The sequence below is a fragment of the Exserohilum turcica genome (assembly GCF_000359705.1).
Source record: "Exserohilum turcica Et28A unplaced genomic scaffold SETTUscaffold_7, whole genome shotgun sequence".
Lineage (NCBI taxonomy): Eukaryota > Fungi > Ascomycota > Dothideomycetes > Pleosporales > Pleosporaceae > Exserohilum > Exserohilum turcicum.
The window spans coordinates 120,615-134,499 of NW_007360288.1; the positions used below are offsets into that span (position 1 = coordinate 120,615).

At 49.9% G+C, this 13,885-nt stretch overlaps 6 protein-coding genes across 6 annotated transcripts; 3 read left to right on the forward strand and 3 right to left on the reverse strand.

The window, feature by feature from the left end:
* Positions 1-961: 961 nt before the first annotated feature.
* SETTUDRAFT_34560 (uncharacterized protein) lies at positions 962-2,496 on the reverse strand (the record flags this gene model as incomplete). The annotated part of the gene is made up of 2 exons (XM_008031897.1): positions 962-2,237; positions 2,279-2,496. 2 exons carry the CDS (start codon positions 2,494-2,496, stop codon positions 962-964), a joined length of 1,494 nt encoding a protein of 497 aa, XP_008030088.1.
* Positions 2,497-3,371: 875 nt separating this feature from the next.
* SETTUDRAFT_156694 (uncharacterized protein) lies at positions 3,372-4,367 on the forward strand (the record flags this gene model as incomplete). The annotated part of the gene is made up of 3 exons (XM_008031996.1): positions 3,372-3,549; positions 3,604-4,220; positions 4,248-4,367. The coding sequence occupies 3 exons, from the start codon at positions 3,372-3,374 to the stop codon at positions 4,365-4,367; spliced, it is 915 nt and encodes a 304-aa protein (XP_008030187.1).
* A 2,135-nt stretch (positions 4,368-6,502) lies between these two features.
* Positions 6,503-8,167, forward strand: SETTUDRAFT_23041 (uncharacterized protein; the record flags this gene model as incomplete). The annotated part of the gene is made up of 1 exon (XM_008031827.1): positions 6,503-8,167. One exon carries the CDS (start codon positions 6,503-6,505, stop codon positions 8,165-8,167), a length of 1,665 nt encoding a protein of 554 aa, XP_008030018.1.
* A 426-nt stretch (positions 8,168-8,593) lies between these two features.
* SETTUDRAFT_156695 (uncharacterized protein) lies at positions 8,594-9,597 on the forward strand (the record flags this gene model as incomplete). The annotated part of the gene is made up of 2 exons (XM_008031997.1): positions 8,594-9,481; positions 9,577-9,597. The coding sequence occupies 2 exons, from the start codon at positions 8,594-8,596 to the stop codon at positions 9,595-9,597; spliced, it is 909 nt and encodes a 302-aa protein (XP_008030188.1).
* Positions 9,598-9,645: 48 nt separating this feature from the next.
* On the reverse strand, positions 9,646-11,775 carry SETTUDRAFT_23043 (uncharacterized protein; the record flags this gene model as incomplete). Its single annotated transcript, XM_008031828.1, has 1 exon — positions 9,646-11,775. The coding sequence occupies one exon, from the start codon at positions 11,773-11,775 to the stop codon at positions 9,646-9,648; it is 2,130 nt and encodes a 709-aa protein (XP_008030019.1).
* A 626-nt stretch (positions 11,776-12,401) lies between these two features.
* SETTUDRAFT_96855 (uncharacterized protein) lies at positions 12,402-13,187 on the reverse strand (the record flags this gene model as incomplete). Its single annotated transcript, XM_008031998.1, has 1 exon — positions 12,402-13,187. The coding sequence occupies one exon, from the start codon at positions 13,185-13,187 to the stop codon at positions 12,402-12,404; it is 786 nt and encodes a 261-aa protein (XP_008030189.1).
* Positions 13,188-13,885: the final 698 nt, after the last annotated feature.

A 13,885-nucleotide genomic window follows, 5' to 3' on the forward strand; every position in this document is an offset into this window, starting at 1 on the left:
GTAAATAAACACCACGCAAGTAGACTCTATAGCTCTCTATCGAATACAACCTCTTGTATACCTCGCGATTGCTCCCCGGAGCGCAGCCCCTTACACACTGTTACCTAAGGGACTACCTATATAAGAGAGGGAAAGTGGATTCTAATAGTTGCCCCTGCAACTATAGGTCTATACAAGACCTACCTTATATTCTATTTAGATGTAATCTATATAGAGAGGGAAGGAAAGGACTAAGAGAAGCCTGCGAAGGCGATCTATTACTACCTATCCTCTTTTAAACAAAAAAGGGTATAGAAGCAACTATTACCTTTATTTAAGAAACAAAGGCTAGAACACAAGCCTGGTACAAGGGAAACACAGAAAACGAGGAGTAATACCTGTAACAGGTAGCCATACACCTCCCCCACCCTATCCCACCCCCTACCTACCAACTAATAGGCTACGAGCCTCACCTTTATCTAGTTAAAACCCCTCCTAAATATTGTAGCTAGAAACAACCTACTTAGATACTTATAGGCCTAAAAACCCTACACGTCTTATATAGCCTTTTAGGCTAAAAAAGGACGTTAAACTAGAATAATAATAATAATAATAATACAAACCACTACTAAAGCCGAAGACGTACACAACCAACACACCACAACCTTCATAACTTTCATAACACAGCATAACTGCCAACCACTATTGACCAACGTCATCAAGACGTCATGCGGGCTAACGATGCCACATCGGTCACATTGATATTACTCCATCGCATCCTGGCGGTTCGAATATTCAAGAGCCACTTACAGCCGTCTCACGTCGTTTCGTTTCGCGGCTGCATTGCACATACGTCCTCTTCATAATCATCTGAAACGTGCAAAGCCTGCTGACTGTGGCTATGCCATCCCAGAAATAGACGCTTTGCTGATTGCAACTAGGACAATGAAGGACCGCAGTATGACGCTCGCCAAGAAATGGCCTACGACGCATACCTCCAGCTACTGGCAGTTCCCGTACGCTCCTCCTCGGCATCCAAAGCCTTGTTCTTCTTACCGCAATACCACTTTGTCGCTACACACAGTACGATTGTCAAGCCACACCCGGCAATGATGCAACCGCCTCCCGTCTCGTAGCGTGGCTCCTGGTTTCTCAGAAAGAAATACGGTGTGAACCAATGGCTAACGCTCGACACGCAATTGGCAATGGCAATAAGCGCTGCTCTCTTGGTGCGCGGCCGAGGTACGACTGTAGTTTCCCAGGACAGCTGGATGTTGAGGCCCACAAACGGACCGCAGCAGAGCAGAATCATCGAAAAGTACCGCGCGCCAGTGTTGAGAGTGCTAATCATGATGACGGCTCCGACCAGAGTGGTCGAGATAGCGCCAATGATGTGGTATCCGTGCTCGAGCATGCGCCCAGAGGACCATGATACAGCCAGCGTGACCAAGTATGCTATGACATATGGCGGAGCCTGAACCAGGTACGTTTCGACTTTGCTAAATCCCAGAGTATCCATGATGGACGGGTAAAAGTCCTTGAATGACTGCGCGATTATGAGCGAGAAATGAATCCCCGCAAACAACCACGTAAATGGATCTCGTACGGCTTGCCACAACCCGCCCAGGTAGTCGCCCTCATCGTCCTCGGTTGCACTGCCAGAAGATACCGCTTGCCGATACTGCGCCATCTGCTGCTCTTCGGGGCTAAAGTAGTATGTTCCAGTGTTGTTAGGGAAGTTCGGAAGCAACCAGAAGCCGGGAATAGCAACCATAATGGATACAATTCCCTCAAGGAGGAGGAACCATTGCCACGAATGTAGCCCTGCAATGTTGTCCATGTTGGTCAGGACAGCTGCCGCAAGTAAACCAGAAAACACATTTGAGACAATGTTTCCGGCATGCCAGATGCCCATGCGCAAGGGACTCTCTTGTTTGGTGTACCAGCTGGACGTCATAAGGGCCACTACGGGGAGGAACGGACCCTCTGTGAAGCCTACCAGGAAGCGGCATAGCATGAAGTGCCATGGCCGGGTGCACGCTGGCATACAGATTGTAACGGCTGACCATGCAAGCATGATGCACGGCATCCAGATGCGCGGTTTCTGCTTGGCCATGATAACGTTGGCGGGAATCTGCGAGATGATGTATCCGACATAGAAAAGCGATATACCAGCAGACCATTCCACGTCGGTCATGTGCATATCCCGTTGCATGCCAGCGAGTCGAGCGTTGGAGACATTGATGCGGTCGAGATAGCTGCAAAAACGTCAGTGTCCGTGTGCTCTTGAACAACACACAGCGGTTCGTACTTCATCAACAACATCAACGTGATCATGACAAGAAACTTCCAATCCAGCTTCTTCAAAACGGCCTTGTTCAGCCTGTCAAGTTCATCTTTCGACTTATCCCGCAGCAGCGGGTAGCTCTGGAGAAACACATCGGCCTCGGAGAGTCCAGCATCTTCGACCTTGACGACTTCGCAGCTTTGCTTCGGCGTTTTTTCGTCGATAGTCATAACCGCGGCGATGGGGGCTGGAAAAAAAGATGGCAAAAATGGGAGGAGATAGTAGGGCCAGGTGGTGCTAGGCCATGGTGCTTTGAAGCCTCATACGCTTTTTATATCTGGTCAGTCCGCAATGCCGCCTATTGTTTGCCAGGTCTCAACTCAGTGAAGACGTGCCAATGCGTGGCGTAGGTCTTTTCCCCAGCCTGGGCGTGGCGCCAAGCGTTCACGACCGACATACCCAATTATGAGGATGCGGGGAAGGTTAAGGGCGCACATGTCTGCCCCGGATTCTTGGCCCATGGATTTCGCGGGGTGCGCGTGGGTGGCCATGACCCGACACATGCATTTCATGTCGGTGGAGGGTCCGAACAGAGGGTTGCGCGTCGGTGGTTACCCGACACTACTCACTGAACTCCACGCAGGGGGCAGCAGTATGGTACTACACTACTCCACTTTAACCCGGATTGCATCAACATCCCAAGACATGCAGTCTCCAGTCAAAACGCCAACGTTCCGCGCCTCGGTGTCGCTCCGATGATTGTTTGCCATCGGGAGTGCCGCTTATCAGCCGCTTGTTTTACAGCCTCTTGCATTGTAAAATTCAACGGAATTTGTTGATGTCCACTGCCATCCTGTCGCAGAAGCTGTGATCGATGCAGGCTTACCGGAAGCTCACGGGAGCCTCTGATAGCCTGGAATAACTTTCTTCCGACTCCATCTTTACGTATATATTCCCTAGGGTTATTTTTACTTCTAATACCATGATCTTTTTCCCAATTCACTCCCAAAACCAAATTTTTCTGCTACACCTCATTGTAAATTGTTATTAATTTGCTCCATTCACCACCACCCTAGCAGCATTACACATCCACGACACTACAAACATGGCCGAGTTAGCGCTTCACAATTCAATCCGCGAGAAGATGCTTCGCGATGAGGTAGCATACACTCTCTCTGTTAAGCTGGTCCGCAGTGTCGAGCTTCCAATGATGGCAAAGATAGCGGGATTTGATGGAATCTTGATTGACATGGAGCATTCGACGTTTGACTTGGACACAACAAGTTTGTCTCTCCTCACAAACTTGTTTCTTCACGTAGCAGACTAACGTAGCCCAGGTCAAATATGCATAGCAGCCCTTTACGCCGGCATATCTCCTATTGTGCGCGTCCCATCTAAAGACCCATTTTTTGTCTCCCGCGTACTAGATGGCGGCGCGATGGGTGTCATAGTCCCGCATATCCGCTCGGTGCAAGATGCCAAAGACGTAGTCGCCGCAGCCAAATTCCAGCCTCTTGGCCATCGCTCATCCACTAACAACATGCCACAATTCCAATACCGTCACCTGTCTGCCAAGGCCATGAGCCCTGTATGCAACCGTGAAACACTCGTCATTCCCATGGTGGAAACCATCGAAGCAGTCGATTGTGTCGAGGAGTTGGCGGCCGTCGAAGGAGTGGATAGCCTGCTGATTGGCACCAACGATATGTGTGCTGAACTCGGTATCCCCGGGGAATACGAAAACCCGCGGCTGACCGAAGTTTACGAGAAAACAATTGCGGCCTGCCAAAAGCACGGAAAATGGGTTGGTGTGGGAGGCCTGCATTCTCGTTTGGATTTGGTTGAGAAGTTTTGTGCAATGGGCGCTCGATGGGTCATGGCAGCCACGGATGGACCATTGCTGCTTGGTGGTGCAACCAAGAGGGCGGGTGAGATGGCCCAATTAAGCGCACGTGTCAAGGAGTCTACAAAGACTACACAGAATGGGACACATGAGACCAAGACGACCAACGGCACCATTGATGAGTTGAAGCAAAAGGCTAGCGTGGCTATGGAAGATCTGAAGACAAATGGTCATGCAAACGGAGTCGTAAGCTCATGATTATTTGATCTTGTATATAATATTCTTATGATATAGACTTTGTGACCTTCTTCTAACCACAAGCAGAACTTGGCAATCATCAAAGACCGAAGAAAATGCTTGGGCAAAGGTTGACACATATTTAGAATTCATGCTTCGATACTCGGGCATTGTAGTCCGTATTATCTCGCAGCTCTGGATGTATTTGAAAACTTTTGCCATACACGAAGACACTGCCAAGGCTACACTAGACGATGGTGCTGAATCAAATACATATCATGTGACAATATGCTGATATTACTGCACTGTAGTCTCTTAACAATAATTCGTGATCACAGACGTGTGGAAAATATGAAATAAAGATATTGAATGTATGATCCATACCAAATGAATAAAAGTGATATTAAATTAAATAGACGCTCTGAGTTCACAAGGATGATTTTGCCTGAAAATGATGGAATCCAATTACAATTTAGTTTCACGTGTATGGAGCCACTTGGACCAAAGTGGCTAATATGCCATTGTCTTCCGCAATGATGATCCTTTAATCAAGCTTTCATCGGTAGTAGGCCGAGCTGATTCTCTAGCGCACAATGCACTCGATCCTCCACATCCTCCACATCCTCCACAATGCAGTTGTCTTCAGCCTGCGGATACTGTGTTTTTCTCGGTGGACCCCATCTGCACTATCACCGCCAACTCCCCACATGAGCCAGAGCAAAGACCACAATCTGATCCATGCCATATGTTGTTTCAGCGGCTTTCTGGAATACACTGCGATCCCGGGTCTTCCAAATCCAATCCATCGGCGCAATTTCGGGCAGGACCGCAAGAGTAAAACATCAAGTCCAGCCCTGTCAGGCCTATGCACACCATAGACCGAGGGTGTCCGCCACCCAAATTCAACTGCCGACTTACATTTCGGCATCATGATGATAGCGCCATCTTGGGAATCTAGTTTAGTGTTTTGTTTCAACATGTCTTTCAGCAGGGCTGATGCCATGTTTCATGAACGCTGTTGCTAAGCGTATGTCTCATGTGCAGTACTACAAAGACTCATACCTTTCGTGGGGTTTTCACCCCATGAGTGAGACAGAAAGTCAGCGCGAAGATACGAGGGGCCGTTGCTGTCAGCCACGAGGGTGAAGGATGAGGTCATATCTTATGTCTCCAACGCACCCAGCTGTCGCGGCCAAAGAACGGTGCCGTAGAACCATTTTCATTCTGGTGTCTCATGTCAAATAGAGTTTTGTTTTCGATGTGCTCACTGCCACCTCTATCATGTCGGCTCTGCTAGTAGACATGTCACTGTGGTAAACAATTTCAAATACTTGTAGAGAGAGATCTTTTCCTCTCACAGCTGCGAGAATGTATGGCCTTTGGGCTTTGCAGAAGTCATGAACGATTACTTTGTGGCGTGTGTAAGATGTTCGGCTTGCCACTATGTATTGCGAAGGGTCGCCTGGCTCAGCTCGTCAAAGCCGAAAAACAAGGACGCGCCCAACTTTGGATTTTAAGAAGAAGAACCATACTGAAGAGGTTTTGATGATCTGGCTTATAGAAATGGCTGTCGAGCGGTCATGGGAAGCAGATGTCAGGCCATGAAGTTACCCATCATGTCACGAGGCATCCGAGGCGACTCTATTCTTACAACGCATAGCTCGCAAATAGTGATTGCAGTGGATATATAAGTCTCGGTCTTGTCGAGTTCAACACCTCGAATAAAAGTTGAATGTCTGGTCCGCTCCGAGATAGCGCGTCAGATCTCGTGCCTCGGTCGCCCCATCAATCTGAGCTCCTGCTCCGATTCGTGCCTACGAACGCGCATACCATCTTGCCAACATGGCCACTCTCCAACAACAGGCTTGTGAAAGATGCTGGAGAAGGAAGCAAAAGGTATGGTCGTCGCGTTTCCTTCGCTCTCTCAATCAGGTGCCCTTCACATTACGGTTGCTTTGTCCATTACCCAACCTCTCTTCTGAGATGAATGCTTCTCCGGTACACAGCTCGAACGCTTTCAGGCTCAACTTGCAACTTTATCCTATGGGAAATAGAATTGATATGCTGTGTAGTGTTCTCGCGAAACACCAACTTGCCAGCAATGCATCGCCGCCTCGTCACAGTGTGTGCAGCGCCGCTTTGGGTCGACGATTGACATGTCAAACCCGGCTTCCATCTCGTACATTGAGTCTTTGAAGGCCAGAGTTCGCGACCTGGAGGCCCAAAGTAACGATGCATCCGACACATCAAGAAATGGATTGGATGCCGAACATTCATCACCGCACCATCAGAACGGCAGCCTTTTCGAGCACGATACGCCCCATGGACCGAGCCCTGGTGATGGTGTAACAGCAGTCGAAACGAGGTCAGGAAGCAACTTACAAGATGCTATGCACGAGGCCAGCTATCTCAGTTTAAGTGCAATGGCAGAACCTACGGATGGCCAGTCCTTGTCGAATCAAGGGCTTTCATTTCGAGCCTTGTTTCTCGCTACAACAAGTTTGGGTGGTACAAATCCGAGTCTGCCCATAGGAACCAACACATCTCTCTGTGGATCCATGGCAGATTTTCGCAACCAAGTTTTTTCCCACGGGAGCGGGCTGGACGCTGTCCAGATTGCCGCAGCGTTCAGAACTTTTCTTGAAATGGCGCCGACTTGCTTCCCATTGATGACGCCTAGGGAACTCGAAGAATATTACGATAGTGTCAACGTTAGTGAGCACAATGGAGATGCTGAGCATATGATGGAAGAGTCGCCAGAGAAGATTGTCATTGTCTCAATCGGCGCTGCGCTAGGTTTACTGTTGTCTCCAAACTATAGCTTCACCGAAGTCCTAGTATCAGAACTAGCAACAAGGGCCTTCCGACTCATGTCACGCGTATTCGATCAATCAGGAGATTTAGCCGTTGTGCAGTGCCTTGCGACTCTGAGCATCTACTCACTGTACACAACATACGGCGGTTCCTCGTGGCATCTGCTTGGGCTCGCCATGACACGCTGCATCTCTTCAGGCATGCATACCTCTCGCGTTTCAGACGTTAATTTGGACGGCCATGTCAAAAGAAAGACTAGTCGGGTATTCTGGACGCTGTACATTCTGGATACCCATCTAAGTACGGCTTTGGACCGCCCATTCTGTCTCAATGACGGCGACATCATGATCTCACCACCGTCGTCCCCGCAGAATGCAGAATTGGATGACAATGAGGCGGCATTGCGTCATCTCGTTCGACATGCGCAGATTTTGCGCTCGATTCGCAAGCAGACGGAGGACTCGCTTTGCCATTTTGTGAACCTGAGTCACTGGAGAGAAACAGCACCAGCAGTACTGTCGTCAGCCAGTCTTTTAAAAGACCAACTTTACGCCCGAGGTCTGATTGAGCTCCTCAAGTGCCCCAGATTTGCCACTGATCCAGGCCGAAGCATGATGGATAAACACATTGAAGACGAGTTCGCTCAGTACGCGGCTCGTATTGAGGACCAGCTCACTAACCAGCAACTTGCACCCGGAGCACTGGAAGGATACCTGGTATTCGCCATTGGTATATTCGCTGTATCACAGGCACCAAATGAACTGCGGCAAACGTGCGTGCTCCAATGCTTGAGCAGTCTCACATTGCTGTCAGCGCGGTACACAGCCTTTCGAGGCTTTCGTGCTATCCTCGTCGCACTTCGGTCCGGGCTGGCAACAAGAGAGCATCTCGAGAAGCTGGTCGACGATTCTACTATCACTGTATCCCCGCAGTTACAATGGCTGGTTTTTGGGGGTCTACGGGCAGACCAAAGCAATGTGGACCAAAGAGCACCATGGCTTGGTTGACATGGCAGAGGCATCCACAGACACACAAGCCGCCTGCTATCGAAGGCTCAGCTGGGCCGCATCAACTGTGCAGTATCTCGGATCCTCTGCATGGCGGGTTACGCCAACCCAACCCGGTCACGAGAGCTTCGGCACTTGGGTCGGGCGAGGCGGACAGCGCCCGAAGCTAGATACTCGACGAGTGGGACCTGCTCGGTCCATGTCCGACGAGCTTTGCATTTCTCCAAACCCCCGGGCTTGGGGATGCGACACCGACGTCGGGGCCGTGCCGGGAGAAGCACGTTATTCTGAGGGGGGGTGTTGTTCGCCATGATACAGACTCAGCTGTCTGTGCAGATATAGACGTGTCACCGCAGGCCTCTTTTCCTTGGAGAATTGCAGCTTCATCTTGGCTGGGTATATTCTCTTCTCCTTGCAGCCTCCACCATGGCGCCAGCACTTGTCGAAGCGGGAGAAGCCATTGTGTCTTCCTCATCGCCAAATATAACGAATAAGCCTACTGTCTACCTGCTTGATACACTACACCCGCAAGCCATCAGGCACGCCCAGTCGCTGTTCAACGCCATACTACCTTCAGATCCCAGACATTCGGAATGGAGAGAGAAAGCCGAATACCTTGTGATCCGCGGCTCATACCTGACCAAGGATGATGTGGACGCGTGTAAGAAGCTCAAAGCGATTGGAAAGCAGGGTGTTGGCATTGACAAGATTGATGCTGAAGCCTGCCAAGCGCGCGGCATCAAGATCTTCAACACTCCGGGCGTAAACGCACAAGCTGTCGCCGAGACGGTGCTGGCGCTCACAATGTCCGTGGCTCGTGAAGTGGGCCGCATCACGGCGCTGCAGAGCGCCGGAATCAAAGTACCAAAAGAAACGTGCTGGGGGTTGATCATCAACAACAAGACGATCGGCATTGTGGGCATGGGAAACATTGGCCAAAAGGTTGCACGCATCTTTCAGGGCGGGCTGAACTGCCGCATTGTCGCCTACGACCCGCTGCTGCCCAAGGATGCTTGGAGCGATATTCCACACACGCGAGCAGAGACGCTCGACCAAGTCCTTGAGGCTTCGGATATCCTCACACTGCATGTCCCTCTTTTGCCGCAGACCCGCGGCCTCATCTCATACGAACAGTTCAAGGTGATGCGCCGCAATGCGATTTTGATCAACGCGGCGCGAGGAGGCATCGTGCAAGAGGCCGACCTCGAACGTGCCTTGAGAGAAGGATTGATCTGGGAAGCGGGCCTTGACTGCCATGAGCAGGAGCCGCCGACCAAGGAGAAGTATGCAAGTCTTTGGGAAACAGGACGCGTCGTGAGCACTCCGCACGTGGGAGCCGCGACGGCAGAAATACAAATGGAGACCGCCATGGCTGCAATAGATCGATTGAATGACTATATCAAAGCCAGTCAGGCCTTGTAGCTACATGAATATACAATCAATAGACGACGTCTTCAATCCGCAGCTTGTGGTTCTGTTTAATCATTCTCAAACATATTCCACAGATTGATTTCGGTATCCAGCGAACCCCACGCGTACTCACCCAGACCAGATTCTAGCTGGTTCATAATGTTGTCTGCAAGACTTATGCCAAAATCTTGCGGGGGCTGGGCACTTGGAATACCCGTGGAGTCATATGGTGATGGATGATGCCTATTAATTCGCTGTAACTGCTGATCAGTTGGTAGCAGATACCGACCTCTGGTAGCGTCTACGCTGTGCTGTGGTGAATCCACTATTGAAGGGTATCTTTGGTCCAGCTGTGGTTCGAGAGTATCATCTGGTGGCTGCTGTCGATTATTTGGAGCAAAGTAACTTGACATGCTGGGTGCCCAGGGTAGAGGCGCAAAACAATCCTTGACGCAATCTGCTTTGATGACGCTGAAGACTGTTGAGAAAGACGCTGCATCGGGCATCTTTTCCTTGAAGTAATCCAGTAAGGAGCTGCAAGTGTCAAGCGCGTGCAGAGTTTTCATGTCCATGCCTGGATATCCGCGCTGTTCATTCAGCACATCCAGTATGGCACAATAGATTATGGTGAGTCCAGCGGTGAAGATGACTTGGAAATAACTCCGTGTCCAGGTGATGGCTTTTTTGTTTTGGAGATCGGCGTACAGTTCTATGACGCGGGTTGCCGACTGGTAACATGCTCTTGGGATTTCGTTGAGTATGGATGCACCAGAAAACTGCCGTGCTGGAATGTTGTGCATGGCTCCACGGGCAAGGAGAAGGCGGTCTTTCTCATACATGAAGTCGTGCCACTCTGAACGCTCGTATAGACAGCTAGGAGCTGAGAATACTGGGGCTGACATCCTCAAGGCATCAAGCTCGCCGTGGAACTGGGAAAAAGAAGAGTAGACATTGCCAATCGATCGGAAGTCTGGCGTTCGGCTACCATCCAAAGTACTGTATGATGCCGGCTTCCGGCCATTGTAGAACGCCGAATGTATGCGAGAGCTTATTCGGCGCAGCTTAATGCAGAACAGGTTGACTGAAAGCTCGCTCGGGTGCGTATTTGTGGTAATAGGAACATTTTCAAGACCAGCCGCTCCACTTGTGATGATGGTCTCATCACCGGCATCTATCGGTAGTGGCATGGTGATTTCAGACTCGAGAATAGCAAAAGGGCGACCCAGAATCCCGGAACTGTAGCGATCATGCACATAACACTCCCAGAATATCCGTCGCTGATGTTGCTCTTTCAATGGATTTAGACCTTTTTGCGCTCCGAGATGGAGGCCCCATTCAATGCACTGGCGCATGCAGAGACGAGATATCTCCCAGATAGAGGCACCTATATGATGATACATGCCAAACCTCGCCACTAGCAATAGATTCTGGATGGCATCCGGGTCCTTGATCAAGGGCGTGTTGGCCAGGTAGTTTTCAGCAGCAAGATAGTAGCCATATGGGTGGTTGGCATTGACATCAGCGCCTTGACTAGCGCGATGCCTTGTTGTATCGCTGATGGCAAATACCATGAAGAGACGAAAGAAATCCTGGGCACAAACGCCAGCGGATGGCGACATGGAGTAGACGCGGCTGATGATGTCGAGCATTTCACTGCGAAGCAGGAAAGCATGATGGACGTGAAACCGAGCAAAATAGTTGTCGAGCAGTTGTTGTGCCTGTGCCAGCGGTGGAAGGGCGTTTGGCACGGCTTGATGTCTAGCAATCCGAGGGCGCCTCGCGAGCTGTTCGAGAATTTGACCGCGGTGAGGTTGCCACTTGGTGTCGGAGAGAATATTTTGCAGGAAGCCCAATCCACTACCGTGCCCGACAAAGCCATTTTGGGCTCCCAAGCTCGTGACTGTGCTCGGGCCTGTTGACGGAGCATCGACAGCGTCGGATGTCTCGGTCAAGGCTGAAGTACTTGGAGCGCCTCTGTCGTCGACGTCGCCCAGCCCCAGCCTCAGACAACGTTCCTTCTCTTCCAAGTGCCGAATATAGTCACGTGCGTACTGTTCTCCGGTGGCTGGATCGACAACGATGCAGGCGACGTTGGCCTTGGTGCAGTTTGAGCATTTGGGCGCCTGCTTGTCACACTTGACCTTGCGCAGCCTACACTTCTGGCAAGCGGGCAATTGGTGATCGCCTTCTTTCGACATGATACATGGCCGATTCTCGTGGACAGGGGGGGGATGCAGCGCAAGGGAGTGGAGGTGAAATTCGGCGACGCGCGAGCTGAGAGGACCGACCGGGCGATGGCCTTGAAGGAATGCAAGACGGTGGGGTTGCCCCAGACCCCAATGAGTTGCATGACTCGTGTTGAGGATCCACAGCAACCATGGCGTGTCTGAGTAATGAGTAATGCTTCGTACTCCACTGCACCTTTTGTGTCATTATATGCACACTTTAGCCTATCCAAATAGAGTCCTCAAAGAAGTCCACAGTAAAGAGAAATCAGTATGAGTATCATGGTGCATTGATAGAATGGCACATGTTTGTTTTATGCGTGATGATTTCACAACGCAGTAGAGTACACAATAGTAGGTAACGGTGAGATACCAGGACCTGTAATCGCAATACAATACATGTGCCTTGATACTTATGGTCAAAGCCCTATCAGGAAGCTATAAGGCGCCAAAAGGTATTGTATTACGTGGTAGTAAGCCAAGGGCAGGACCCTTCTATGTATTCATAGCGTCCGTCCCTAGTCCTATACCAATCAGGAGTAGGCAAAGGCTAATCCTTTACAGTAATGTACCCTGTGGGAGTGGTAGACATGTTGTAATTAGCGCACGGTACTCAAGCCTCCGTTGACTGAAATCAGCTGGCCTGTAATGAACTTTGCCGCGTCCGATGTTAAGAAGACCCAAGTAGGAGCAACATCGTCAGCTTGTCCCAATTCTCCACCAAGAGGAATAGAAGCTTTCTGCCAAGCCAATGTTGCAGCTCGCTCTTCAGGCGTCTTTAGAGCCATTGCCTCATAGTACATATCTGTTTTCGCTGCAGGAATAACGGCATTGACTCGGATGTTGTATTTTGCCCAGGCTGTAGACTTGGAGCGGTTAAGGCTGTGGATAGCGCCCTTGGATGCCGAATAATGTGAACTGTCTGGGAAGGGGAATAATGCAGAGTCCGATCCGGTGTTGAGGATGGTCCCGCCTCCAGAAGCTTGCAGGAACGGTACGGCTGCTTGTGCTAACCATAAAGATCCTTTGAAGTTGACATTAAATGTTAGATCAACATCAGCTTCCGTTATGTCTGCAATTGGGACCGGCAGATCAATTCCCGCAATGTTGTGGAGTGAATCGAGGCCACCAAGCGCATCTACAGCCTTTGCAACTGCTGCAAACACCTCTTCACGTTTTGAGGTGTCCACATGGAAGTACAAGGCTTTTCCAGGGCCTTGTTCGTTCAGTTTTGCGACATGAGCCTGTCCAGGCTCGTCAAGGATATCGAAGACAGCGACGTGGGCTCCTCCAGCTACCAGGTGTCGGGCTACAGTGCCACCAATCCCCCTCGCGCCGCCTGAAACAATGACTTTTTTTCCAGTAACTTTGAAATGGTCGTACATGATTGATGTGAATATGGATGGGTAGATGGTTGACAAGATATAATTGGGTTGATGATAGCTCACCTTTTACCGAACACCCCGAGTCTTTACTTATAAGTAGCTAGAATCTGATTCTCGGCTTTCCTCTACGCCTAACCCCTCGTCTCCCTCTAATACCCCACTTTCATCCGGTCCTCCCGCCTCTGTCCGTTCCTCCGTTTTTGCTTGTACTTGTAATTTTGTCTTTACTCTCGTCGAGGAAATACACTCAACATGAATATCTTTACTTGATCCTCTTTCTTCCTCGTATATAAGAATAGTATCAAGATTTAATAACAGAGATAGGACGTGGAAGAAGCCCAAACTTAAGATAGGGTTCACGGATAGGTGAGACAAATACAGCATGTACAAAAGTCGAGTGCTTAGCGCTTGGTGTAGGGTCCCTTGGCTTACTAGAACGCCAAGTGTATTATTATTATTATTATTATTATTCCATTAGAGTCTATCTGCAGTCAGTGACTATGTAAGACTTTGGCCAGAGGCCGTTCTAGGTACAATTTGTTTAAAGTGAGAGTGTTCTCTGTATAGTACTGCTATTGTGCTGCGGTTTAGTCGCTTCTAGCTGCGCTTAAAGCAGACTCCAGTTGCTGAAGAGCAGTTTAGTAAACAGGAAGAGATGTTAGACAGCAGGGCTGTCTTCCAGCGAGCTCTTTTAGGGC